Source organism: Vipera berus, assembly GCF_964194415.1.
Source record: "Vipera berus genome assembly, chromosome: 1".
In the NCBI taxonomy this organism is placed as follows: Eukaryota; Metazoa; Chordata; class Lepidosauria; order Squamata; family Viperidae; genus Vipera; species Vipera berus.
In genome coordinates this window covers 53,921,490-53,947,525 of record NC_138202.1, presented here as the reverse complement: position 1 = coordinate 53,947,525, position 26,036 = coordinate 53,921,490, and the positions used below count along the sequence as shown (strand labels likewise).

Here is a 26,036-nt window from a genome sequence, read left to right as displayed (position 1 = left end):
TCGGTCCCTGGTGCCCAAAAGGTTGGCGGACTCTGGCTTAGGTGCTTCTGATACATGATTTTTTCCTAGTTTAAAATTCTTTTAAGAACATGAAATTTATTAAAGTTGTTGCTAACCTCTAGCTCTGTTTAGTAACAACTTAATAGTTCTAGGGCACATTTTTAAAGGTTCTTGAGGAGCAATGCCTCCCTGTTTGACCCGGATGTCATATGCCAGATCCCTAAGCTCTGCCCCAAAGCCCATTTAAGGTGACCTCCGGCTAACCAAGAAATGCTGTCAAGGTTCCTTCTCCTCCTTGGAGGCTGTGGAGGCCTAGATGGGGAAGGCCTTGAAGATCTGTTTTGTCCTCAGGAATTACAATGTCTTGTGAAAGATTTTTGCTAGGAATTTCAGCATTATGTTGTATTGAATTATACTAATGTGCATTATGTCTTTGTATTGTTACAAAATCACTAAGTAGAAGCAGTCAGGTTAGGTGGGTAAGTGGATGGATGGATGGACTGATGTGAGAACAGGCAAATCTAGCAAAATTAATTAAAATTCATCTCTGATAAAAGGTTCATGAATTGAGAGCAGTCTTTCAGATTGATGTTTTCTTCATATCCCAATTTAATGGGAAATAAGAGTTCATTATATTGAGAGCATCAATTTGGCAAAGGCAGTTTGGAGAATGTGAAACATGCACTGTTTTAATCTTTTTTTAATGAAACCATTTTAATGAGATTTTTTTAATGTCTGTTACTATTTGTTTTGAATTATGTGTCCAAATTTTAACTAGCTTTGCTCTAAATTCAGACTAAAAAGATGTTAATAATTCTCTTTGAACAGTGAGAGGTCCCTTTCCTATGAGGCCTTTTTCACAATATCCACCTCCTCCAAGGGCTGGATTTTTTCCTCCTCCTCCTCCTCCTCCTCCTCCGTCTGATAACAGAAATGAGGTTTCTGCTGAGTTAACACAGCTGTCAACTGTATCATCTACAGATAATCAAGAATCACAAGAAACTGGTTGAAAATCATTTTGTTCTTGACAATTCTCTCGACTGAATTATTTCTTCTCGACTGAAGTATCTTGTTACTTAATCAACTCTATTATTGCTCAAATTGAAGCTGAATAGAGTAATTCTCAGGAGAGTGATCTGTAAATATTGGTCTAACTGTGAATAAATTATAACTGTACAGCAGCAACTTTTAAATATCTTTATTTTGCTTATCTAGGAGATGTAAAATTTAGTCCAATAATAAGAGTTCTTTAGCTGTTTTTGACAACACCTGGTCTCATAAAAAATTAATGCATGTGAAAATGAGGATTATGGCAAAATGCAGGTGTTAAAAAATAAAAGGTTTTAATCATTTGTAATATTTTGATTATTTAATAGAAGTCAGTGTTCTCTTTTTTTTTACATCCATTCTACAAGTATACTCCATGGTAATCCTTCAGAAGTTTTGTATAGTAAGTCCTCAAGTTATGACTGATTGCTTAGTGACCATTCAAAGCTATGATTTATCTGGAAAAAAGGGAATTAAGATCCAGTTCCAAAGTTGTGGCAGTTCTGGAGGGGTACTTTGGGCACTTGGCAATACAGCCACTTTTGTAGCATCCCATGGTCACATGACTATCTTTTACAATGATTTTAACAAAAATTGTAGGGTTTTCAGCAAAATCAACACCACAGCAAATAGTGAGTTCACTTAACAACTGCTGCTGCATTTGTTTAACAATTGTGATATCCTCTTAATGACTGTTGCAAAAAACGGCTGCTGCAAAAAAACAAGTTGTTGCAACATAAAACTGTAATGGGTAGGCTCCATTGCAATTGTATTTTGAAGACTACCTGTACTGTCTTTCCACTGCTGTAATAAGTATTGTAATAGTATACTACCTGAGACCAGGCTTACCATCTTAATATAAACTAAAGCTTTATCTTACTTTAATAATTTGGGGGATTCATTGCATCGCTCAAGGCAGAACGCCTGTGTGTGTCTTTTTAATAATCAAAAAGATGGTCGTTAGCTTCATCTTATTCCTTCTGATCCCTTACAGCTTATGAACTGTTATTTGAAATTCGAGTCATATAATTTTTGCATTGGAGTATATAAAAATTCACAGTATATTTCTATTTTTTATTTATACATTAAGATTTGTCGCCCCACTTTTCTCCAGGAGTTCAAGGTGGTAACAGTTACACAGCTCTTCTTCCTTCATTTTTTTATCACAACAATCCTGCTAGATAGCTTGAATTAAGGAAGAATAATTGCTTCAGAGTCTCCAAGTGAAGTTGGGAGAGCCAGGCCTTGATGCCCTTCCTGAAGACCAGAAGAGTAGGGGGCGCACCTCACCTCTGGGGGCAAAATGTTCCACAGCAACAGCAGAGAAAGCTCTCTTCTAGACTTAGACCCTGCCAGTTGAAAATCTTTAACTGATAGCAACTGAAATATACCTTCCCTTATCTGTTAAGCAAATCCCTGCAGGTAGTTAAATACAACATCACATTACCACAACTTGCAGCTTCCTGTTTACTTCCCCACTGACTTTGTCAGAGGTTGACAGTGAAGATTGCAAATGTCAGTCATGTAACTGGGATGCTGTGACCATTGAAAATACATGCAGATTGCCAAGCAGACACATCGTAATCATGCCGATATGCAAAGCATTCTTGACTTAATCACTGGAGATGAACAAAGCCAATAGGAAATGTATCATACCGCTGTAATAAAGTACCTAACAATGAATTTTGATGCTTTATTCATTGATTAAAAGAATATACATTTAACATAAACCATACAACATCAGTCATCAAGTCAAACACTCAGCTGGTTTCCTTACATTTTCTGTCAGGAGTTACCTTACTCTGATCACATTTATAAGATAAAATCTCACCACATCTGGCATATACACACACTGTGCCAGTGGATTCACTCTACTGATGTACATATAAAATCCGCATGGTATGTGCTCACTGGAGACAAAACAGCGCACACCTGTCAAAGGTCATTTTAATATAAGATGGTAAAACCATTTGTAAAACACATATAAACTTTTCCATAAATAGAATCATATCTGGACATCTGTTGCATAAATTGTGTTTTCCAAAGCTTACAATATGGCAGCCAGGTCTCAGCACTGCTGGGCACCCACGTTGGCCACTTACTTTATTATTGCAGACTGTCCTTAACGTTAAATGCACAACATTCGTACCACTTAAAACTTGGGTCAGGTGGAAGTCTCACAGAGACCACGTCTGTACCGCGGTTGCCCTGAAACAGTTTAAATCGGCTTTTAAAGCCTCTCAGATATAACAAGATTTTAAAACATACTTCATGGAATGTTCTTCATGCATCATAGCAGCTCATACCTGTGATAGAACAAGGTTTTTATCGGTTTCTTTTCCTTCCTTTACATTCACTATTCACAGTGAAACAGGTGCATGTTTAAGAGTTCTGAGGTTGCTGACTGAGCCACAGCACAGCTGTGTACCACAGGTCGAAATTCGACCTTATATATTACAATCTAGCAGTACCTGGCTGGCCAAAAATTGGCCTGCCCCTGCCAGCATGTGGGCACTTCTTCATTTTAATCTATTCTTTGGCAGCTGACACAGGCGCTGACAGAGAGAATCCAGTGACTTAGTTGCTAGGGATTTCACGACTAATGTTTGTTTGCAAGCAAAGTAGACTTATAAATTTATATCTAAATTGTTAGGGTTTTACCCCATTGGAGTGTATAATCTTAATATTTCTTTTCAAACCTGGGCCCAAAGCTAACTTGGACAGAGAAGCTGACAGACCACGAGAAAAAGAAGCTATAATTAATTTACAGTGAAACTACAGCTTATAGCCTTCAGAGTCAGGTAAATCTCTGAATAAGCTACACAGTGCAAGAAACTACTGTTCATATTTAAAGGAGGAGATTGCAGAATGGCAGAAATTCATGCTTCAGATATTGTATGTGAAATCAAAGCAAGGTTTACAGCAAATGGTATTGATCGTCTTGATTTTTTTTAAAAAAAGCTTAAGTAGCATGCTACCAATTTACATGACAATGACCGCATTCACTGGGCTATGAATAGTAAAAAGATTTTTGGCTTCTGAGCACAAAAAAACTCCAACAATAGTAAAATCAGTGAAGTTGCAGAGTTACTCAGTACAAAAAGAAAGTTAGCTGGCAATCTCACGATAACCTTCAGCCTCATCTGAGTTTTGTTTTGTTTTGTAGACAAGTCCATTAACCGTGAAAGCCCTAAACATTGCCACTTTCAGCTTCTAAACAATACCCGACTACGTTCTTTGATCAAGAAGTAGCATATACATATATAATTCTATATAGCTAATACTGATTAAACACAGCACAAGAGGGGTTAATTCACACTACTGAAAAACATAATAGGACCCTACTTGCATATGTAACCACAGGAACTGTAAATAAAGAGAACTAAATGCCTTCACTGAAGCTTTGCATTTCTCTGTAAAAATGACGAGTTGGCTCAGTAAACACACTGAGCAATTCTATGTCCATGACTGCATGCCAGGGTCGACCCAATCCAAGGGATACCTGCTCAATGAGATTATGCACTGGATCTACATCCTGATCAGCCAGTTCACCATTGTCAAAATCAATGCTTTCTTCTGTGACTTCAAGCACTTTCAAATCAGAGCCACGAAGGCGAGCAATGGCAATCAGGTTGTGAGCCCAAACAGTATAACCTGAAACAAAAAAATCACATGTTATTATTTTAATGGATTTCAATTTTCTTCCTCTCTTCTTATTCTATAGATTTAACATCTAACAACTAATGCCTTGCTATTTAGCTTTCCTTTCCACCTAATAATTTTCTCATTTAACAAAGTTAAAATAACTTTGTTATAACTTGACGATCAACTGATGGAATTCATCCAAAAGGTTAAGACGCTAAACAAATTGGCTTTTACTGTTGTTACCAGTCTTTATTAAATAATATTTCTAGGTAATTTGCAAAGATAAATTTATTTATTTATTTATTTATTTTAATTCCATTTATATCCTGCCCTTCTCCGAAGACTCAGGGCGGCTTACAAGCTTAGCAGTAGCCTTCATTCTATGTATATGCCTGCTTATTAGGGCTTTCACACACACCCCAAGCGGCATTATTACAAAGTCAGCTTAATTGCCCCCAACAATCTGGGTCCTCATTTATCGTAATATTTATACATATACATTAAGTAAGCTGCTCTATTGGCACAGTACATAAATATTTTAGATTAAGCAGCCAGTTATCTTAGGACTTACTGGAAGTTAACTATTTAAAAACAAACAGTAATATATATCTAATTAATTTTTAAACTAGGGTTCCTTTCTTTAAATTTGATTGTTTTGCAATTGTCTCAGTCTTGAATTATCGCAATTTCTGCACTTTATTTCCTAATTTATATGTATAGTACAATGTGCTAAAGCCAATGGAAAGCTTAATTCCTACCTCTTTATATAAGTTTTCTTTCTCATAAGAAAAATGGTTGATATGAGATTACAACTGCAAATCACTGGAACAACCTGCCTCCAGAGGTTGTGAATGCTCCAACACTGTAAGTTTTTAAGAAGAGACTGGACAGCCATTTGTCTGAAATGGTATAGGGTTTCCTGCCTGATCAGGGGGTTGGACTAGAAGACCTCCAAGATCCCTTCCAACTCTATTATTATTATTATTATTATTATTATTATTATTATTATTATTATTATTATATTAAATTATTATTATTATATTATCATTATCTGTACACATACTAGTGATCAATGCTAAGTGCTTTTCTAAGTGGTCAATGCTTTGCACCTATAGAATTGCGTACCATGCACTGCCAGAAGAGATAGCCTTGTGCACCTCCATGCCAGTAAAACCAATGGATCTTCGGTCCGGTTGTCACTGAGATCTGGGAAGCCAGACATATCTATCACATCATTCATTAATATGAAGTGAGTGAGGAACTTATCATACTGCCTAGATATGAGATCAACAACAGCTCCTGAAACGCAAGTAATGTAGCTGTCAAAGTGAATCCTTTCCAGTGGGATACTAGGTTTAAGAATTCTTAACATGTCATCACTCTTGATATCAAAAGCTATTATATAGACCCGAAGATTAGTGCTGTTGCGTGTCAGGGCTTTCCAATCTTCATCTTCTGGCATGTTCTCCAAGGATTTGTGCATTACGGAAATATTGTGGACCAGAAGAGATAGTCGATGCAAAGGCACATGGTTATTGTCAGCCAAAACTCTCGCCATTTCTCCTGTAAAATCACAGAAATCCAAGGCAAGCGAGCGTAGATTGATAAAGCGCTCCATTTCAATTGCTGTGATAAGAGTGGTATTACCCGGAATGTGGTTATCCAGTAGGCTCAGGTGCTCCATGGTGCTGGCAATGGAATTTGAGAGAGATGACAATGATGTGGGTGTTACAATTTGTAGCATAAACCCACATGACAACCATTTCAGTTGCCTGCTGTTTCCCAAAATTTCTTCAAATAGCTGCTGTATTCTGCAAGAAAAACAAGCAAACGTTTAAACCTTCCATAATAAATTCAGAGGCAACAGGTAAGCAAGAAAATTATACTGTTCTCCCATGTTGCACTGTCTACACAAATGCTAGCTTTAAATTTCTGAGGTACAAATTGTACTATTCTGGAAAAAATCCACTTGTAGGTTCAAAACATGTTCCTTAATTGCTCTATTTTAAATAAATATAACATAAAATCAATGTTTGCCTTCTGAAATTCTACGTGCTAGCTTCTCTGTTCCGCTTTTTATTCCATACGTGCTCAGGTTATCTATCATACACAGCTAGAACTCCTACAGAATGCAGATTGATGAAGTAAATAACATTACTTATCTATTCCATGCTATCAACGTTTCTCATTTAAATAGTATTCCAAAATGAAATTATGCAATGTACCAAGTGATTTGAATATAAATAGGTGGATGTGGCATTTCCTGATAAAAACACACTGTCATAGTTTTTTTGTAATATTAATTTCTCACTTTCAAGATGCTTGAACATTTGTGAATTTCTGATTATTTGGTCAGATGTGTTCACCTTAAAGCATTATAAAAATAGTAATAACTGTTCTTTATATATGTAGTCCCATGGTAGTGATGATAAAAATTACCACATTCTTAAGATCAAGCCATTGTATATGATTTCGTAATGTACATTGCATTCTAATTACTGTGAAGAAAGTTAGTAAAAAAAGTAGTGATTAGCTGACACTAAGCAAACAAGCCTTATGGTTGAATGGAGATCAGAATCCAACCATCTAATTAGTCTGTATCAGAAAGTTTTGTTTGGGAAACTGATTACAAAGTTCTGTTTGGGAAGCTGCAAACAGGCATATAAATTACAACAGTGGAAAATAGAAATGTCTTCAAAATAAAAATCTATAATAGAAAGGCAGAAAACTGACAGCAGAAAAATACCTATTGGTCCATTGAGTCTGACCTTAGAATTTGTTTTTTGTTTTGTTTTTTGTTTTTACTTATTATTTTTACTTATTATTATTGCATTTTATTTCTATTTTTATGTTTTAATTTTTGTCAAACATGTTACAACTCAGTTTCTGATGACTGATCCACTATCTCCGCTGGAAGTTGTTCCAAGCTTCCACTACTCTTTCTGTGAAGTAATATTTTCTAACATTACTTTTGAACATCTCTCCTGTCAATTTGAGAAAAATCTTTTTCTTTCTTAAAACTAGTAAAAGCACAATCCAATAAAGTTTGACTGATGTATGCAACATTTATACTACAGTTTCTTGCACACACACAAATATGTTTTTGCAATGCGGCAGACTCTGGAACATAATTACATGTGTCCCAAGGTTTTATCATTTGATGGAAAATAGGAATCCAGTGATGCTTGCATTCTGTATTGCATTATGTGAGAGGTATTACAACAGGAGTCCCCAACCTCTGGCTCACTACTGGGCTGTGAGCCATTTGGAACCAGGCACTGGAAGCGGCCTGAGAGACTGCACGGATCCCCACTTGTGTGAGCAGTGGGTGAGCGCGTTTGTGCACGCTCCATTTGCATGGTCTGCAAAGCCGGAAAGGTTGGGAAACTCTGTATTACAAGATCTCTAGAAAGTTTTTCTGGATAAATTAATTGTACCTGTAGCCATGCAATAACTACTCAAAATTTACAAAATATTCTAATAATTGGCTACAATAAGCAATGAGACATTTGTGAGAAAGAATGTGAATAAAGTTACAATCTATGGCATTATTTGCTGATTATTTAAACATTCAGTCAGTGGCAGCAATGAAATCCACTGGTTGATTCTCAGAAACAATTCAAAATTTCAACTATCATTAATTATCTGTTGTACTCCATTGCAAATAATACTGTTTCATATCTTTCTCTTCAACATCCAGATGAATATTCTGTCTACTACATAAAGTTGCTAGATTTAGGTAAGTTCATGAAAGTCACAGCTAAAAATTTTCTGCACTCAACTTTCTTTTCACTAGGCCAGGGGTAGGCAACCTCGGCTCTTTTATGACTTGTGGACTTCAACTCCCAGAATTCCAGCCAGCTTGGCTGGCTCAGGAATTCTGGGAGTTGAAGTCCACGAGTCATAAAAGAGCCGAGGTTGCCTACCCCTGCACTAGGCTGAACTTGTTTGAAAGGCATCTATTTTTTTATACTAGCACAACATTTTTGCAGGCCTGCTCAGAAATGATCTTGCAACAGGAAGGGTCTGGATTAGACAAACATATAGCCCAGGCCTGTCTAACCCACAGTCCATGGGCTGCATGCGGCCATGAACAGCTAATACAGATAGTCCTCGACTTACAGTAGCACTAAAAAAGTGAGTTATGACTATTTTTCAAATTTACAATAGGTGCAGCTCCATGATCAAGTGAACAAAATTTGGATGTATGGCAACTGACTCATATTTATGACAGTCGCAGTGCCCTGGGGACATGTAATCACCTTTTGAGGATTCTCATTGAGCAAAGTCAATTAGGAAGCCAGATTCACTTAACAACCATGTTACTAACTTAACAACTGTGGTGATTCATTTAACAACTGTGGCAAGAAAAATTGTAAAATGGGGCAAAATTCACTTAACAAGTGTCACTTAGCAATAAAAATTTTGGGCTCAACTATGATTGTAAATTGAGGACTAATGATAATGTGGCATATATAAATATAAATATATATTACTAATTATATCCACCATTCAATCCTGTTTTTATGGCTACTTTCTGAAAAGAGCTGTGCAATGCCAGTAATAATAACTAACCATGTATGTAATACAGCTACAGCAAAATCATGAGCAATTTAGATCTGTAACTATATAATGAGTTTGTAAAACCATTATATTTATATTTTTGTTTATATTAAATACATAGAGTTTTGCAATACTGTAGTAAAACGATGCAGACAACTTACTGCTTAATCTTTTTGCCATCTGGATCTACTTTGCTGAGGTATGTATTTGATATAATTCCATGTTGTTGTAGAATGCTTATATCACCAAAGAGACTTAATTTCTGAAGATTCCTATTTAGAAGAAAAAATAAAATTCAGAAGGGAAAAATACCTTACATTTTATAATAATAATAATAATAATAATAATAATAATAATAATAATAATAATAATAATAATGAGGAGGAGGAGGAGGAGGAGGAGGAGGAGGAGGAGGAGGAAGGGACCTTGGAGGTCATCTAGTCCAACCCCCTGCTCAGGCAGGAAATCCTATACCATTTCAGGCAAATGGCTGTCCAGTCTCTTCTTAAAAACTTCCAGTGTTGGAGCATTCACCGCTTCTGGAGGCAGGTTGTTCCACTGGTTAATTGTTCTAACTGTCAGGAAGTTTCTCCTTAGTTCTAGGTTGCTTCTCTCCTTGACTAGTTTCCATCCGTTGCTTCTTGTCCTGCTTTCAGGTGCTTTGGAGAATAGCTTGACTCCCTCTTCTTTGTGGCAGCCCCTGAGATATTGGAACACTGCTATCATGTCACCCCTCACTCTTCTCTTCGTTAAACTACACATACCCAATTCCAGCAACCGTTCCCTATACGTTTTAGCCTCCAGTCCCCCAATCATCTTTGTTGCTCTTCTTTGTACCCTTTCTAGAGTCTTGACATCTTTTTTACATCGTGGTGACCAAAACTGGATGCAGTATTCCAGGTGTGGCCTTACCAAAGCATTGTAAAGTGGTATTAGTACTTCACTTGATCTTGATTCTATCCCTCTTAATTATCTATTTGTTTTACTTCAAAAAACATGTTTCTTTTCTAGGGCTGTCCAAAACATTACATATACAGAACAGGTAGTTCTAGACACAAGTTAGAACATAGGTACTTGGTCCTGATATAGTCCTACAACAAGAAGACATGGTCAGCAGTCTAAGATTAGCAAGGGAAAAAGAAGTACAAGAAGATCAGGGGAAGAGTGTGCAAGTTGGGAATGCTTGGCAATGGACACAATGATGCATGGCAAAGGAAAAGTAAGGGAAAAGGGGAGGGAAGATTGAGGGCAAGTGATTGCATGGGCCAGGCAAAAGAGGAGGGGAGAGAGAGTTGAGGTGAGATGCACCAATCTTACTCTCTCATCCTATAAAATTTCTCTAACTTTGTTTCAGCTGAAACCCAAAACAACAGGATATTCCAGATTTCAGTTTGGCTGAACCTACAATCCTCACTTAGAAGAACTTCTGAGCTACTATGGTTATTTCTTGTACATGGACAAAACACTTCTTTCATTTCATTTCATGCATATCTTTCTTTTTTTAAAGCCACCATGTATTTAAATGACCAAATTAAGACTTCATAAGACAAATGTTTTAATGTGCTCAGATCTCAGGCAGAATACAATATTTAAAATGTTCTTTTTGTGAATCATCTATATACAGATACAGATACATCTCTAATGATAGTAAATTTACAGAAAGGATAGATATATACTCGGGTAATAATGTTGTGGTGCAATGGTTAAGGATTTGAAGTAGAATTAGGGAGACCCTTATTCAAATCCACCAGCCATGCAAGATGACCAGGTGGTATGGCCCAGTAAATATTTTTCATTGCAGAGTTATTGTAGGAAGAAAACAGGGGGAAATGCTATGTATGCCACTTTGTGTTCCCACAGAAAGACTGGATGTAAACAACAACAAAAATTACACCAACAAATTAATGCCAGGGATATGTCAGTGTGTTCTCCTATTATATTACCATTATTTGTTTGATATGCCTATTTGTCTGTAGCAGAGCACATTAAAAATAGCAGACTTTTCCCCAAAGAGCCTGTTTGATACACAAAATGAAATTAATTCAAAATAAGTGGGGAAGCCTATTTTAGCAGTTATTTCTGTCAACCACTTTTGCAGACTGCTACACCCTCTGGTTAAAAACTATTATAACAGTGAAGCTATGGACCATTTTTGGCAAATCGTATCTAGCATCATGGATAATCATGATGGACTGGCTAATCTAAGCTTTTGAAAAAGATATTTTTTTCAGATACAGATTAGACATTTTGCTTTCTATGCCATAAACTATCAATATAAACTATAGCAATTTTTAATTGTAGAACCACATTGAAACATTGCAGTAAGTGAACCAAATTACCTAGAAATTCTTTTTAAAAGATTCAGGTAAGTTAAATGAAAAAGCTCAAAAGGATACCTTTGGACTCAGAGAATGACTATTTAGGGTATGAATGCATTTATTATGGGGAACGTAGGTAAAATCCACCACTGGTTTCATCTGGGGCTGGAGTGTGTGTGTGTGCACTCATGCATGTGTGCACCACAAATATATATGTACCAGTCTACCTTTAATTCTTTGTTAGCAATCCAAATTTAATTTATAAAAAAAAAGATTGTCGCAGTAGCGACTGCTGCCTGTGGATGGCCCTAGTTTGGGCTGATACAGGCAAAAGATTTCTTCTACCCACATTTGGGTTGACAGGGTGCATCGAAAAATACTCAAGACATATGTATATGTATATGTGTGTGCATATGTATGTGTGTATATGTATATGTATATATATATTTTTGTTGTTAGTTGCGAAGTCATGTCCGACCCATTGCGATCCCATGGACAATGTTCCTCCAGGCCTTCCTGTCCTCTACCATCTTCTGGAGTCCATTTAAGCTCACACCTACTGCTTCAGTGACTCCATCCAGCCACCTCATTCTCTGTCGTCCCCTTCTTTTCTTGCCTTCAGTCTTTCCCAGGATTAGGCTCTTCTCCAGTGAGTCCGTTCTCATTAGGTGGTCAAAGTATTTGAGTTTCAACTTCAGGATCTGGCCTTCTAAAGAGCAGTCAGGGTTGATCTCCTCTAGGACTGACTGGTTTGAATGCCTTGCAGTCCAAGGGACTCGCAGGAGTCTTCTCCAGCACCATAGTTCAAAGGCCTCAATTCTTTGGCGCACAGCCTTTCTTATGGTCCAAATATGTATATTAGTAGGTAATAATTCAATTACTAATTAAAATTATCTGCTTAAAATAAGAAACTACATTTATAAAATTAATTTATCTCAATCTCTAAAGTATGGTAGTTCTCTTGCTTACACAAAATCATTCTGACACCCACACTTTTCTCCTTTTCAAGCCGAAACAACTAAAAATAAGAAGAGAGATGAGTTTGCTGCACTGTCACAGAAAAAGAAAAAGGATAAGGTACAGGAAAAAGGGAAATGGACAGGGAAGGAAAAGGGAAAGGAGTAGAAATCCGTTTAAGGATCATAAGATGATTAAATGATGAACATTCCTTAATCTCATGACAGATGGACAGATTCAACCATAGTTTCAACTGAGAAACTATGAACATCCTAGGCCAAGATAAATCCAAACATTCTAGGGAATTCCTGGAAGCTTGACACTCAGATAAATCAATCATCAATAGATACATAGAGATAAACTACATTTACACACCATTCAAAAGACACAATAAAAAAGCTAAGAAAGAAACAAAAAGACCAGGTATCTTTTTCAGCAACCAACATCCAGATAAACAGAGATTAACACCAGACAAACACTCAAGCAGAAAAGAGTATCTTAATCAAGGAACTACCAATAAAAAGCCAGACTCCCACTAACACTGGCAGGGAAAGCTATTATATATAAACAGAGAGGAAAGCTAACACTTACTGGCAATTATTATGTTACCTAGTTAGGTAATAAAATCAAATTCTCAAATTAGGTAATAAAATTAAGTTCAACCCTGAGCTACATATACTCTTTTCTATTGAAAAAATACTGTAATGCAACTTGGCAGACAAATAATCCTTTTGGAGCAGCAGCTAAAATGCAAGTCATACCCACTGGTCTATTTTTCTCATCAAATGCAAGATAATAACAGGCACATGCAATCATCTACAGTAATTCTTAGGAAAATGTATTATTTCTCCTCTGTCTGGTAAGTATAATCAATTCCTGTTGGTAGGCTTCCCACAGAGTTATGGTTAGCAACTGTGGAAACAATTAAAACATCCAATCCAGAATAATTTATGATATGGAAATCTTATTTCAGACTTTCCTAATTAGTGATTTCCAGCAGGGACTGCTGTTGGATGGAGTAGGGAGCAAGGGATTGTGAGAATGGCTGGGAAACTGTCAGGAAAATGAGCATCATGTGATTGCAGCAGCATCCTGGCTGAACTGAAGCAGCAGCAGTTTGGCACAGCAGAAGCAGCAGCAGCCTGGCAGCGCTGAAGCAGCCATAATTTCCCCAAATTCCTTAATGGCTTCAACAATAGCAGAGCTTCTAATGTAGTTCCCTAAACATTCAGGGAGATATTCAGAGATGTATCTCCCTTGAAAGTAGCCCATGTTGAACTGTATAGCACAGTCAAGCATCAGGAACTGATCACAGGAATTCTTTTATGACATTTGTACTGTATCATAAAATGCTTTATCATAAAAATTATGTCAAACTTCAATTCCACATGTATCCCAGATTTTGGACTCATTTTGTAAATTAGCCCATCTGAGGTAACTTGATTCAAAATGTTTTGCCCTGTGGTGCATGTTTTGTCCTGTTAAAGATCACAGGAATCAGAGTTTTAGTATTATGTAGATAAGTAGACAACCTGTGATCAGTTTATTATGGACTGTATAGCAGAATCAATATCAGCATAGGAATTTTTAATAACATTTTGTATTATGTCATAAAACTGTTTTATGATCAGTTTGGTGTTACAAGAATGAGAGTTTTGGTAGTATATAGCTAGATAACCCTTCATTACTAACTAGGTGTATTAGAACTGATTGAGGTTTAAAGTTTATCAACAATGGAAGGGCTACACATTATTCAGAACTGCTCTATTTAAACCATCTCAATTTTCCCAATGATCTCATAAAAGGATAAAAATACAGATTCAAAGACATGTACATTTTGCAAATAAATCCATGTTCAAAACATGACAATATGTTGAACACATATAGCCTTAAAATATATAAATTGTTTTCCAAACTTTTAATGGGCCAGCTTTAATAACTGATTTATATCTTCGTGTAGAAAACTGACCTCAAGAGGTGAATATTTTAATTAGAAGCAACAGCTAGCACTATCATTTTTAACTCTGCAGACTAGCATTTCTTACCTCAGGTAGATTCTAGAAAAATAGCGCTGTCATCTGAGAGATGTACACAATTCCATAAACTATAAATAATACGTAACTTACAGTGCAACCAATTTCAGAATATCACTACTTTCAATTTTTATTCCTGGTTATTCAACTTTATGTTATACATTACAAAGAAAAGTCAGGCATAGAAGGGTTAACCAAGTATAGAAAGATAAACTTTGGGGTCCTATTTCAGTTTGAGTGGCTCATTTAAAATTGGCTACAGAGTTAAAGGTAGGACACAGTTATCCAATTTATGACCTATTTTATATTCTGGAATTGAGAAGCCAACAAAATCTGATTCAGTTTACTAAAGAGGGTAGTATGTTTTTTTGGACAAAAATTTCCTATTCATTACAAGGAAGCTATCTAAAAACAAATTACAATCTTGAGAGATTATCCAACTGGATAGGAAAAGAAACAATTTGTATTGGTTGCTGTTTTATTGTTGTTGTTTTTATCATAAAATGTTTTATACAGTTCGCCAAATTTTAATACTAAGGAAACCGTGGATCCCAGATTTTGGACACATTCTGTAAGTTAGCACATTTGAGGTAACTTGGTTCAACAATTGTTGCCTTATCGTGCATTGCTCTTTAGCAAAATTATTAATGATGACAAGAGGCAATGTATGAAATTTGTCTAAGGCAGCCAAAAACTATCAGTAATACTGATAATTCTTGCTTACTTTGCTACAAATACAGAGAACACTGTTTTCTTCATTTGGGCCAGGGACTGTGTGTGGAAGATATGTAAGTAACAAGCTTTCACAGCTACTGGAGGTTTATTGTATATGATAACACAGATTTATTATTTTTCCCAAACTTGGTTTCTTCAAAATATGAAAAAAATCCAAGCAGAAATATGGTAGCAATGGACAAAATTGGTACACAAATAGAAATAATGAAGACAACTGTAGAAAAAAAATCTCATTACCTTTGTTATTTTAAAAATTACTTTTTCTTTATTGTTAAGGATTATTATTGTAAAAATTAATCAATAGGCAATCATGTATCCTATAATATTAAGAGTTAAGAATGTTATAATAAATGAAAATAGATTCTCTTACCTGTATAATTATAAAATATCCCAGGATCCTTTGGTTTAATGCACATTACTTCTATTCTGATAGAAGATGTAATTGTGTGCTGGCATGGTAGGTTATTAACTAGATCACAATAGTGTGTGTGTATGTGTGTGTGCATGTGTGTGTGCACGCATGTTATTTATTTCAGAGAGAATTCCAAAATCCTCAGCAGAACTTACTTCTAGTAGAATGTATAAAGAAGCCACTCAAGGCATATTAGGCCAATATCAGGTCACATCACACCCAGAATTCTGCAGTCCCTAAAGTAACAAGAGTAGGAAACTAGGAGCTAAATTATGTGAATGCAGGGTGTTTTTAAATCCTGAGCTATCGAATATGGTAATTAAACATCAGCTGTAAAAGTACTGTGAATCAAAAGCAAGTTTTCAAAATGTTGGACATTAACACTAGAATAAGAAATTCTTTCCAATTTAAAGAATATACCTAAACATTAGAGCAATATATGGAATTTCTTGAAGTTCTGTTACATTTTGCCTGAACTCTTTCACAAAATTAATTCTGCTCTGATTTTTTAATGTAAAAAATTAAATATAGCCTGTTAATTCTTGGGTCAGAATTTTTTTTTACAGGAACTAGATTTTTAGTAAAGCAGTGACAGAAAAGGGTGACACTGATTTACTTTTATAGGAGCAAGGAACTACAGAGCTTTCATCCTTTTTCCTCTAGCACAATTGGCACATTTTGGGAGAGCCCTTTCTAAACACACTTTAGCTGCTCACTAGGTTCCCTTGTATCTTGACGTGTAAAAAAATGAATTATTTTGGCACATAACCATAGGAAGGTTCTGTGGAAGCTTCTTTTCTGTTGATAGACATTGGGATTCTAAGTAAATATCTGGATAGGTGAGCTGAAATTATATTAAGAACCAGGTAATTATGTTTGTAATCTGGATTTCATCTTTGATTTCCAAATGCTATTTCTTGTGCTAACCTTTTAAATGTATAACTAGTGAGATTGTTCCTTGTCAATGGCTATAATTTATCTATTAATTTTGATACTAATTATTTAATAGTTAACTTATTTATTGATTTTATGCTTTTTAAAACAATCTGTGCTATTGCTTTTCAGTTATTAAATATGGTCCATCATTTAGTATACATTGTGATCTAGTCATTTTTGCAGCTCTAAAAATAGATGTAGTAATGGCTGAAATCCAGTAAAACTGCACGTGTGAAGGAGGCAAGGAGACTGTGAGTTCTAGTGCTAGGCATGAAAGCAGCTGGGTTATCTTGGGCCACTTTTTCTCAGCTCTAGGAAACAGGCAATGGCAAACCACTTCCAAAAAAACTTGCCAAGAAAATTGTCCAGGCAGTTGCCAAGAGTCAATGCTGACTTGAAGGCAAGAAAGAAAAAAAAAAGAAAAAGAGAAAACTCTTTTAATCAGACATTCATCTACTCAATATATTTATGCAATATACAGTGCATTCAGAAAGTATTCAGATCCCCTTCACTTTTGTTAATTTTGTCATCCTGCAGCCTGATTCTACAGTTGAAATTCATTGTTCTCATTAATCTACACTAATATCCCATAATCTAAAAACTTATCTATTCGAACAAGCCGGCCTGGTCTGATGGGTTTGGGGTTTTAACATTGTTTTTAACTAACTTACTACATTGGGCACAAACATTTAACTTTAAATCTTGTATCCTGTATTCTTATTTTTATTGCCCTGAGTCCTTCGGGAGAAGGGCGGTATATAAATCAAATAAATAAATAATAATAAATAAATAATGATAAAGTGAAAACAAAAGTTTAGAAATGTCTTGTCACTGCGTTTTTAGTGTTTGTCAGTAAGCTCTTGCAGTCTGTTTTGCAAGCTGTATTGTTATCATTGTAACCATGGTGAGTGTCACATGTTTAGCCAGGTTTTTTTTGTTTGGTTTTATATTTATTACTGTGTGCTCATGTCCAAAACAAAACTTTTACTTTCTCTTTCCTTTTCTTTGTGCTGTCTGGTGAGATAGACATGTAGTCATGAGTCTTTCTTTGTTTTTACAAGTTTCTTTGTAATTAAAAGTTTTATAGTAGAATATATGCTTCGGGGTTTATTTTTTACCTGATGTTCATTATGCATCAAATGAACCACGGTTCATCGCCCTCTGATAGGGAGTTTTTGATTTACTCCCTGACATGTCTGTAAATTTATTAAAAAGAAAAAATTGAAATATCACATTGGCGTAAGTTTTCAGACCCTTTGCATCAACACTTGAAATTTAGCTCAGGTGCCTCCCATATTGCTGACATGTTTCTATACCTTGGAGTCCACCAGTGGTAAATTAAATTGATAGGACATGATTTGGAAAGGCGCACACCTCTCTACACAAGGTCTCACAGCTGACAATGCATATTGTAGCAGAGCAAAAGCCATAAGGTGAAAGGAACTGCCTGCAGAGCTCAGAGACAGGATTATCGCAAGACACAGATCTGGGGAAGGCTACAATAAAATTTCTGCTGCACTGAAGGTTCCTAAGAGCACAGTAGCCTCCATAATTCTCAAATGAAAGAAGTTTGGCACAATCAGGACTCTTTCAAGAGCTGGTTGCCTGGTTAAACTGAGCAATTGGGGGAGAAGGGCCTTAAGTAAGTGTGGTGACCAAGAACCTGATGGTCACTCTGACTGAGCTCCAGAAATCCTGTGTGGAGATGGGACAGAGTTCCAGAAGGACAACCATCACTGCAGCCCTCCACCGATCTGGGCTTCATGGCAGAGTGGCTAGATGGAAGCCTCTCCTCAGTGCAAAACACACACAAGCCTGCTTGGTGTTTGCAAAAAAGCACCTGAAGGACTCTCAGACTGTGAGGGACAAAATTCTCTGGTCAATGAAACCAAGATTGAGCTGTTCGGCCTCAATTCTAAACATTGTGTCTGGAGGAAACCAGGCACCGCTCATCACCTCTCCAATATCATCTCAGCAGTGAAGCATGGTGATGGCAGCATCATGCTGTGGGGGATGTTTTTCAGCAGCAGGGACTGGGAGACTGGTCAGGGTTGAGGAAAGGCTGAATGGAACAAAGTACAGGGATATCCTCAATGAAAAACTGTTCCACAAAGCTCAGGACCACAGACTGGGCCAAAAGTTCACGGTCCAACATGACAACGATCCTAAGCACACAGCCAAGACAACATAAGAGTGGCTTAGGAACAATTCTCTGAATGTCCTAAAGTAGCCCAGCCAGAGCCCTGACTTGAACCCTACTGAACATCTCTGGAGGGATCTGAAAATGGCTCTCCGCCAATGGTCGCCATCCAACCTGACCAAGCTTGAGGGGATTTGCAAGGAAGAATGGCAGAAAATCCTCCAATCCAGGTATGCAAAGCTTGTTGCATCACACTAAAAAAGACCTGAGGTTGTAATTGCTGCCAAAGGTGCTTCAACAAAGTACTAAGTGAAGGGTCTGAATACTTATGTCAATGTGATATTTCAGTTTATTCTTTTTAATAAATTTACAGGGATTTCTAAAATTCTGTTTCACTTTGTCATTATGGGGTACTGAGTGTAGACTAATGAGAAAAAAAGAATTTCAACAACTGTACAATCAGGCTGCAGCGTAACAAAATTGACAAAAGTAAAGGGGGTCTGAATGCTTTCTGAATGCACTGTAGTTTTTGAATTCCATACAAAGTTATGTGCCAACTAGAAAAGAATTCTAGTCATGTAAAGAAGATACAAATTAGGCAAACCTAAAATATGGCAGTAGATAACAAATAGGATGGAACAATATGTACTCCCAAATATTTAAGAGACTGAGAGACATGTCATGATGTATTACTCTGAATGAATTATTAACCATGTCACTTTCTCATATTTGAGGAGAATCAATCATCCTCCAGCACAGAAAAATGTTTTATCTTTAGCAACTTTAATATTAAGCAGTTTACTGATTCCAATACCACTTTACTTTATATGCTATATTTTTCAATGTTCACAATAGCCTCTCTCCTCTATGCACTTACAGTCATAGAGGAGATCTAATAGTCCCTCAAGATGTTACTGAATATATTGTCCATGTACGCATAGAACGTATTGTCTAAAAAAAAAGAACGTATTGTCTATATCTATTCCAAATAAAACCTGTGAAGGCAGCATATACTGGAAGCAGAAATGCATTTATAATGGTGCTTCTAAAACACCCAGGTGTTTATTTATTTTAAGGTTGTTTGCTTTAAGTCCTTTAAGATTACTTGCCAATCTTAATCATTTCCAGTAAAAGCACATCTTATTCCAATTTATTTTCAGCTTCTGCTTGCCTATAGCAAAATGATATTGCACAATTAAATTTTCATCTAAATACAGGATGAGCTATAGGTTTTGATATCTGATAACTTTTAGCAGTGAACTTTGGCTAATATTACATAATGCAAGGGGAGGAATCTAGTGGTCTTTTGAACTACAACTTCCATCAGTCCCAGCCAGTATGGTGAATTATTAGAAATTGGAACAATTGTAATTTAAAATGGAAAGTATTTTACATCACTATCTGGGAAGCTACATGAACTTCAGCCAACAAAACTACCATGGCTTTAACACACAACAAAATAGCTGCTGACAAATAAGATTTACTTAGAAAAATAATCCAGAATCATTAATGAATGTGTGTCAAGAATTTTTTGCCTCAAACTTCAAAACATTCCCTTATTTTCTTTTCAGATCTATCCTCTGCTCAGTTTAGGTTCTTCATTTGAAGTGAACAAATCAGTTTCTCTTCCAAATTAAAATATTCTAAAATGTTCACTTTGATAAAACGAAAGTCAATTTCCTTGGGCGGATTAGGTATGAACAATAGAGAGGTACCACAACATTGGAATGAATGTGTTAAATGAAAATACTGTAATTAACAAATAAGGGTTTCAACTTATTTATTAATGGGCTTATATACTGCTCCATTTGATACTATTTCTAAGCAGCTTACATATCTTATTTTTTAAAATAAGGTTAAAAATACAGTATCATTAACATGTTATAAAGCAGTTTCGTTCCAGAGATAAATAACTCCATATTAATTAACCCTAGATTTACAAGAAGATCCAAAAAGTTTCCAGTCTCTGATATATGTTAAAAAAGTAAGGTTTTGATGGCTTTTGCAATCCACAAAATAGGAACTAGATGATTCTCACAATCTTTTCCAATACTAACATTCCTTGATTCAATGAGGAAAAATGGGAACTGTAAACATTCTGGAGGATTGCAAGTTTTTATATCTGAAATTAAAATATGTCATTTGAAGTTTACAAACTGCCCATACTCCAAAGCACAATCTGGCTTCATTACTACATTTATATCCAACCTTTCCACTGAGAGCTCCTTAGTGCAGTAGTTGAGAGTAAAAAAGATTGATCATTCCTAACTGATTAAGCAAACTTCATAGCTCAGCTATGGCATTGTATATTTGGGTATTTTTTGAATGCCCATATCTGCTAATCAAGGTTACTATTATAATTGAGCCTGTTAATAAAGATTATATACACAAACACACACACATTAATGCAATTTCTTTCCATATACAAAATGGGTAAATTTTGATTTGTATAGTGACGCGATAAGATTATATATTCCTGTCCTTCACTTGCAGCCCTAGCATGGAGCTGTTACTTGCACTACCTACAAAATACTAATATTGTATGACACATAATGCAGCTGACGTTAAGCAAATTCAAAACTGTTACAAGTGTGGAATGGAGGCTATCGAAAATATAGGACTATCTTCAGAAGTAAATAAGGCTATAGTATAAACGAGATAAATCTTTTCAATTCCATCGCTTTTAATATGGTGCATTCTTACATTATTTATTCAGAAATTTGTCATGTTTCACAGGATTTTTCTCACAATAGTATAATGTTGTTAAATTAAATTAATTGTTGCAGAACAAAGTTTTCACAGTTATGTTTTTTTCTCAATAAATTACCTACATTAAGAGTAGGAGATTAAATCCACTTGAAATTGGCATACATAGTAAGGAGTGTTATTTTCTTATTTCACAGAAAAAGTTAAAAGTCAAGCTTATTTTTAGGATTTATCAAACCACTTCCTTATACTTCTTAGATACCTGAATCATGTGTTTGTTACTATAGGACTAAAAGTTACAACCAACATTTCTTTTGTTCACTCTATAACCTAGCAATCCTTGTTTAGTTACGTTTGGGCATAAGTATACATTATGAACAAAAGCCCTGCCTTTCTGTAAGGAAAAGCAGCTTTGAAAAGAGAAAATTTCAAAGACAAAATATAAAATTAACTGTATACAATATTCTCCCATCAATTATTATTTTTCCGACTTGAGTCGTGGGATGCTTACCCCCCGCCCCTTTTACATTTCTAGGGTTTTAGAAATATGAAGGTAAATATATTTGTGAAACTTTATAGGAGGTTAGGAGGGACAGAACTTGAAGAGGGCTACAGAGACTCTAAAACTTGTCAGTAGAAACTTCACTATTTTTCTAATCAAATTAGTACTTTTAATGCTTTGTAAAAGATACAGCATTTTTAAAAAAAAGATACAGCAGTTTATTACTGCATAAGCATATATGGTTAATAATAACATTTATTCATTATTAGTCTCCTATTTAGATTTTCTATATCTGATGGTATTTACGATCATATCCATCAAACACTGTCTGCAGCAAAGATTGTCCCATAATCTTAATTAGCTGCAGCAGAATTAATGATATGATTCAATAGACTAATCATTTTGTCTATGATAAGGCTATTTCAATAATGTTGGAAGCATGTTCTAAACAAACATGAGCTGAAGAGATCAGCTGCACACATGAACAGATAACAATACATAGATAATAACCAAGGTTAATTATGGGATACAGATGAGCCCAGTAATACAGTTTGGTGGGTATAGCAGTTCAGAGCAAAAAAGATCCACGTATAAATGCTTTCATTTTTCTACTTGCAGCAAAGACCTGAGAATTACTTGTCAAATTATTTATCCCAATAGTGGCTTGATTAGCCAAATGGATTGGCCAAGTGGACCTTTTTAACTTAGATTCTCAATTTGTGTAGGTTTTACTGCAAGTTTATTATATGTATTGCTTATAACAGCTTACTATTGTTGGTGATCTTCTCTACCTTTTCTTCTTTTGACTTTTTCATTTTATGGATTCACTCCAGAATTGAATGATTTCACTGCAGCTTTTTCACAATATGTGAAAAATAAAAATGTGAAGCCGCTAGAAAAAACCCTATGGTAAAACTATGGGTAATTTGGTGGGCCATGAGCACAAATTCCTGACTCACTCTTAAATGTTTCACTACAGATAAATCTAATGATCTCTTGTGACAAAAGCTGTTGCATCACAGTACCTAAGAGACTTGAGCTATAAAGCTAGAAATGTAAGATTCAGAGCTGTGTCCTATTTATTACTTCAATTATGCAATTTGTTTTATTTAGGCAATATAAAATCTAAGGAAAAGGTAGTAACATAATTGATTTACACTTTCAAGGCAGAAATTAATTAATTATACAAAACAGATTTTAGAAAGAAAAGCACAATCTTACTGAAAGGACATTTTAATTTGTAGTTGAAGCAGGGAGATATAACAGTAATGAAAAGGAAAGGGCAAGAAGATAGGTTAACAACCTTAGAACTTAACTGTATAAATTAGGGTCCTTTGTTATGACCTTGAAAGGTTAAAAATCTTATAATTCTTTAATGAGTTATTTGATGAATACAAAACAAAAGCCTAAGAGAGCTTAAGATTTACTAAATCATATTGCATATGGTTTTCCTTTTAAAAAAATCTCATCTTATGTTATTAATATAATGAGTACTGTTGAGGCACCTCCTTCTGGTATAGAATATTATACCCCCCCCCCATCCATATAGCTCCCACTCTAATGATGTTCCAAAGCCTTTGAAAACCTGGCTGTTCTCCAAGGCTCTAGGGCTAAGGTGGTTGCAGTGTTTTGTAGTTGTAGTTGTTTTGTACTTGTTTTGCTGTTAGGTTTGCTGCTTCTCCAAGGGACATTTATTTGAGCTGTGTGAGTTGTTTGCAGTTAGGCAACCTCTACATTGTATACAGTATATAGACAAAATGTAAGAGACTTTAAAGGACGTCTGCACTGACTAATCTGAAAATTGTACTAGAACGGAGTCTCTCAAGCCACTTTCTCCAATTTTGAAGGGTTTCGTTTTGCTAAAAGACTCATAAACACTTAACAAATGCACTACATCAGGGGTCTTCAAACTTGGCCCTTTTATGACTTGTGGACTTCAACTCCCAGAATTCCTCAGCCAGCTTTGCTGGCTGAGGAATCCTGGGAGTTGAAGTCCACAAGTCATAAAAGGGCCAAGTTTGAAGACCCCTGCACTACATCATGTTTTTCAGCCCATAGGCCACTTGCTCCGATGCTGGCTTCCAATACCTTTTCAAAGAGGTATTTTAAAATACTGATTATCGGTCAGGGTAAAACGTCACAAGAACCGATAGGCTTCGGGTAAAAATATACAACCAATTCATCAAAACGGGAGGCATCTTCTGGAAAACGGTGCCCCCCAAAGCCGCCGTTTAGACGACGCTTCAAAGACAAGCGCGCTTCCCCCGCGTACTTGAGGTCCCCAGCCAAAGCAGCTACGCTCGCTCGTTTCGGCAGAGATCTCTCTCTCCCCTGCAGTCGACGACATGCTACGAGTGTTCCTTTGCGAGTGTTCTTTCCCGTCGGGTTTCCCTAGTGAAGCCAGCGACATATTCTCCTCCCCTCCCCTCGCTTCCTGCGCCTCCGCTGGGCGAGACGCGGGCATTGAACGAGTGACTTTTCTCCGTAGTCTGAACTCCATCCGAGAACTTTTCCCGGACTGCGGCCATGCGGAAACCTTGCAGGCGAAGAAGTTTGGGTGGTGGAAAGGGAAAACCTGGCCGCTTCCTTCCTTTGTTCCCCACCCGTCCCTCGTATGTACGTGTGTGTGTGTGTGTGTGTGTGTGTGTGTGTGTGTGTGTGTGTGTGGGGAGGGGGGGGTTTGTCCAAACGCTCGCCTACCTGTTGTTGCGGACGCTGCTTAACACGCAGAGGACGAGCTCAAGGTACGTCCTCAATAGCTCCAGCCAGCGAGGGCAGAGCGGCGCTTCCCCCTCGGCTACCGCCGCCGTTACCGCCGCCGCCGCTTCTTCGCAGACCCCACTCGCACTTCCGCCACCGCTACCGCCGCTGGGATAGTTGTCCGCGGCGAATTGGACCCGGAGTTCGCGGACGAACCAGCCGCACTTGCGCATCAAGAAGTCGAGGCGCGGGCGCTCCGCCGGGCAGACGCGCAAGCTGAGCCGCAGCCGGGGCCACAGCGCCGGGTAGAAGAGGCACTCGCGCCAGTGCGAGCAGGCGGCGGAGGCCCGAAGTCGGTCAGGGGCCGTCAGGAACGAGAAGATGTGAACCACCAACTCGCTGGGCAAGGAGCCGGCGCCCACCGACCCCCCGCACACCGACGACATCGCCGGCCCAGCCGCCGGCGGCCGCAGCCCAAAGCCCGGCCCCGGCCCCGGCCTTCCCTCCGGCTCCTGCGACAAAAACAACAACATCAATGACAAGGCGGAGGGAGGCGGGGCGGGACCGGACGGGACTCTGCTACCGCCGGAGTCTACCACCGCACTCAGCCGCAGGGGGAGCCTGGGACGTACCATCGGATTCTGGATGAGGGTGGCAGCATGATCGGATGAATGCATGAACGCACTTGGGAGTAGAGGGAGGGAGGGCGGGCGACAGAGGAAGAGGTATAGGCGGAGCATACCAAAATGTATCCAGCTGGCGGGGATAGTTGCTTTTATGACTCAGCACAACTGAAGGACGAGGGGGAAGGCTGTATGGTTCGTCGCGTAGCTTAATCATCTTGTCTCGGTGGGCCGAGCTCCAGCGGCCTCCTTAGAGCACAGGAAAAGGAATTTCCCTCAAATTCTGAATGGGGAACGAGGAAATAATGTAGAAGAAAAAATGATAACCGTTCTCAATAATACGACATCTTTTCACAATGCTCAATTTACTTGAGGCTAAGTTGTTAAAACGATACAGGTCTGAACTGGTTTACTAAAAGGATATACTGTAACAGAATTATGGATTTTTTTTTCTCATAGCCAAAAAGATTTGTCAGTAGGTGATAGTTTTGTTTTATGAGGGAAATCTGGAAATGAGCAAAAGGATGGTCAGGTACAATCTCTGGCATCACACAGTTACTTAACAAACCTTCTATGTAGAATAATAGTGAATTGGAGCTGCTTGTGATAATAGAACCCTAGAATACCTGGGTCCTTGCAGAGAGCAATATTGGACTTCCTCCTCAGGGTTGTATAAATTCTTGCAGGATATAATTTGTGAACAGTTTCATACATTGAAA

The 26,036-nt window shown here is 37.2% G+C and overlaps 2 protein-coding genes across 9 annotated transcripts in view; one reads left to right on the top strand and one right to left on the bottom strand.

Annotated features, from left to right (window-relative positions):
* The window catches only part of MIA2 (MIA SH3 domain ER export factor 2), a 35,718-nt gene extending 34,359 nt beyond the window's left edge, over positions 1–1,359 (top strand). For all 7 annotated transcript variants that reach the window (XM_081314409.1, XM_081314406.1, XM_081314410.1 and 4 more), the window contains one exon: positions 829–1,359. In XM_081314409.1, coding sequence (XP_081170535.1) covers positions 829–1,010 — 182 coding nt within the window. In that variant the 3' untranslated portion in view covers positions 1,011–1,359. The remainder of the gene's footprint in view (positions 1–828) is intronic.
* A 1,349-nt stretch (positions 1,360–2,708) lies between these two features.
* Positions 2,709–25,329, bottom strand: FBXO33 (F-box protein 33; the record flags this gene model as incomplete). Of its 2 annotated transcripts, XM_081314471.1 has the most annotated exons (5): positions 2,709–3,353; positions 4,393–4,701; positions 5,818–6,503; positions 9,417–9,527; positions 24,695–25,329. In XM_081314471.1, 4 exons carry the CDS (start codon positions 25,327–25,329, stop codon positions 4,430–4,432), a joined length of 1,704 nt encoding a protein of 567 aa, XP_081170597.1. In that variant the 3' UTR covers positions 2,709–3,353; positions 4,393–4,429. The 2 variants fall into 2 exon arrangements, with proteins under 2 accessions (XP_081170597.1, XP_081170596.1); XM_081314470.1 differs by having other exon boundaries at positions 2,709–4,701.
* Between the last annotated feature and the right edge of the window lie 707 nt (positions 25,330–26,036).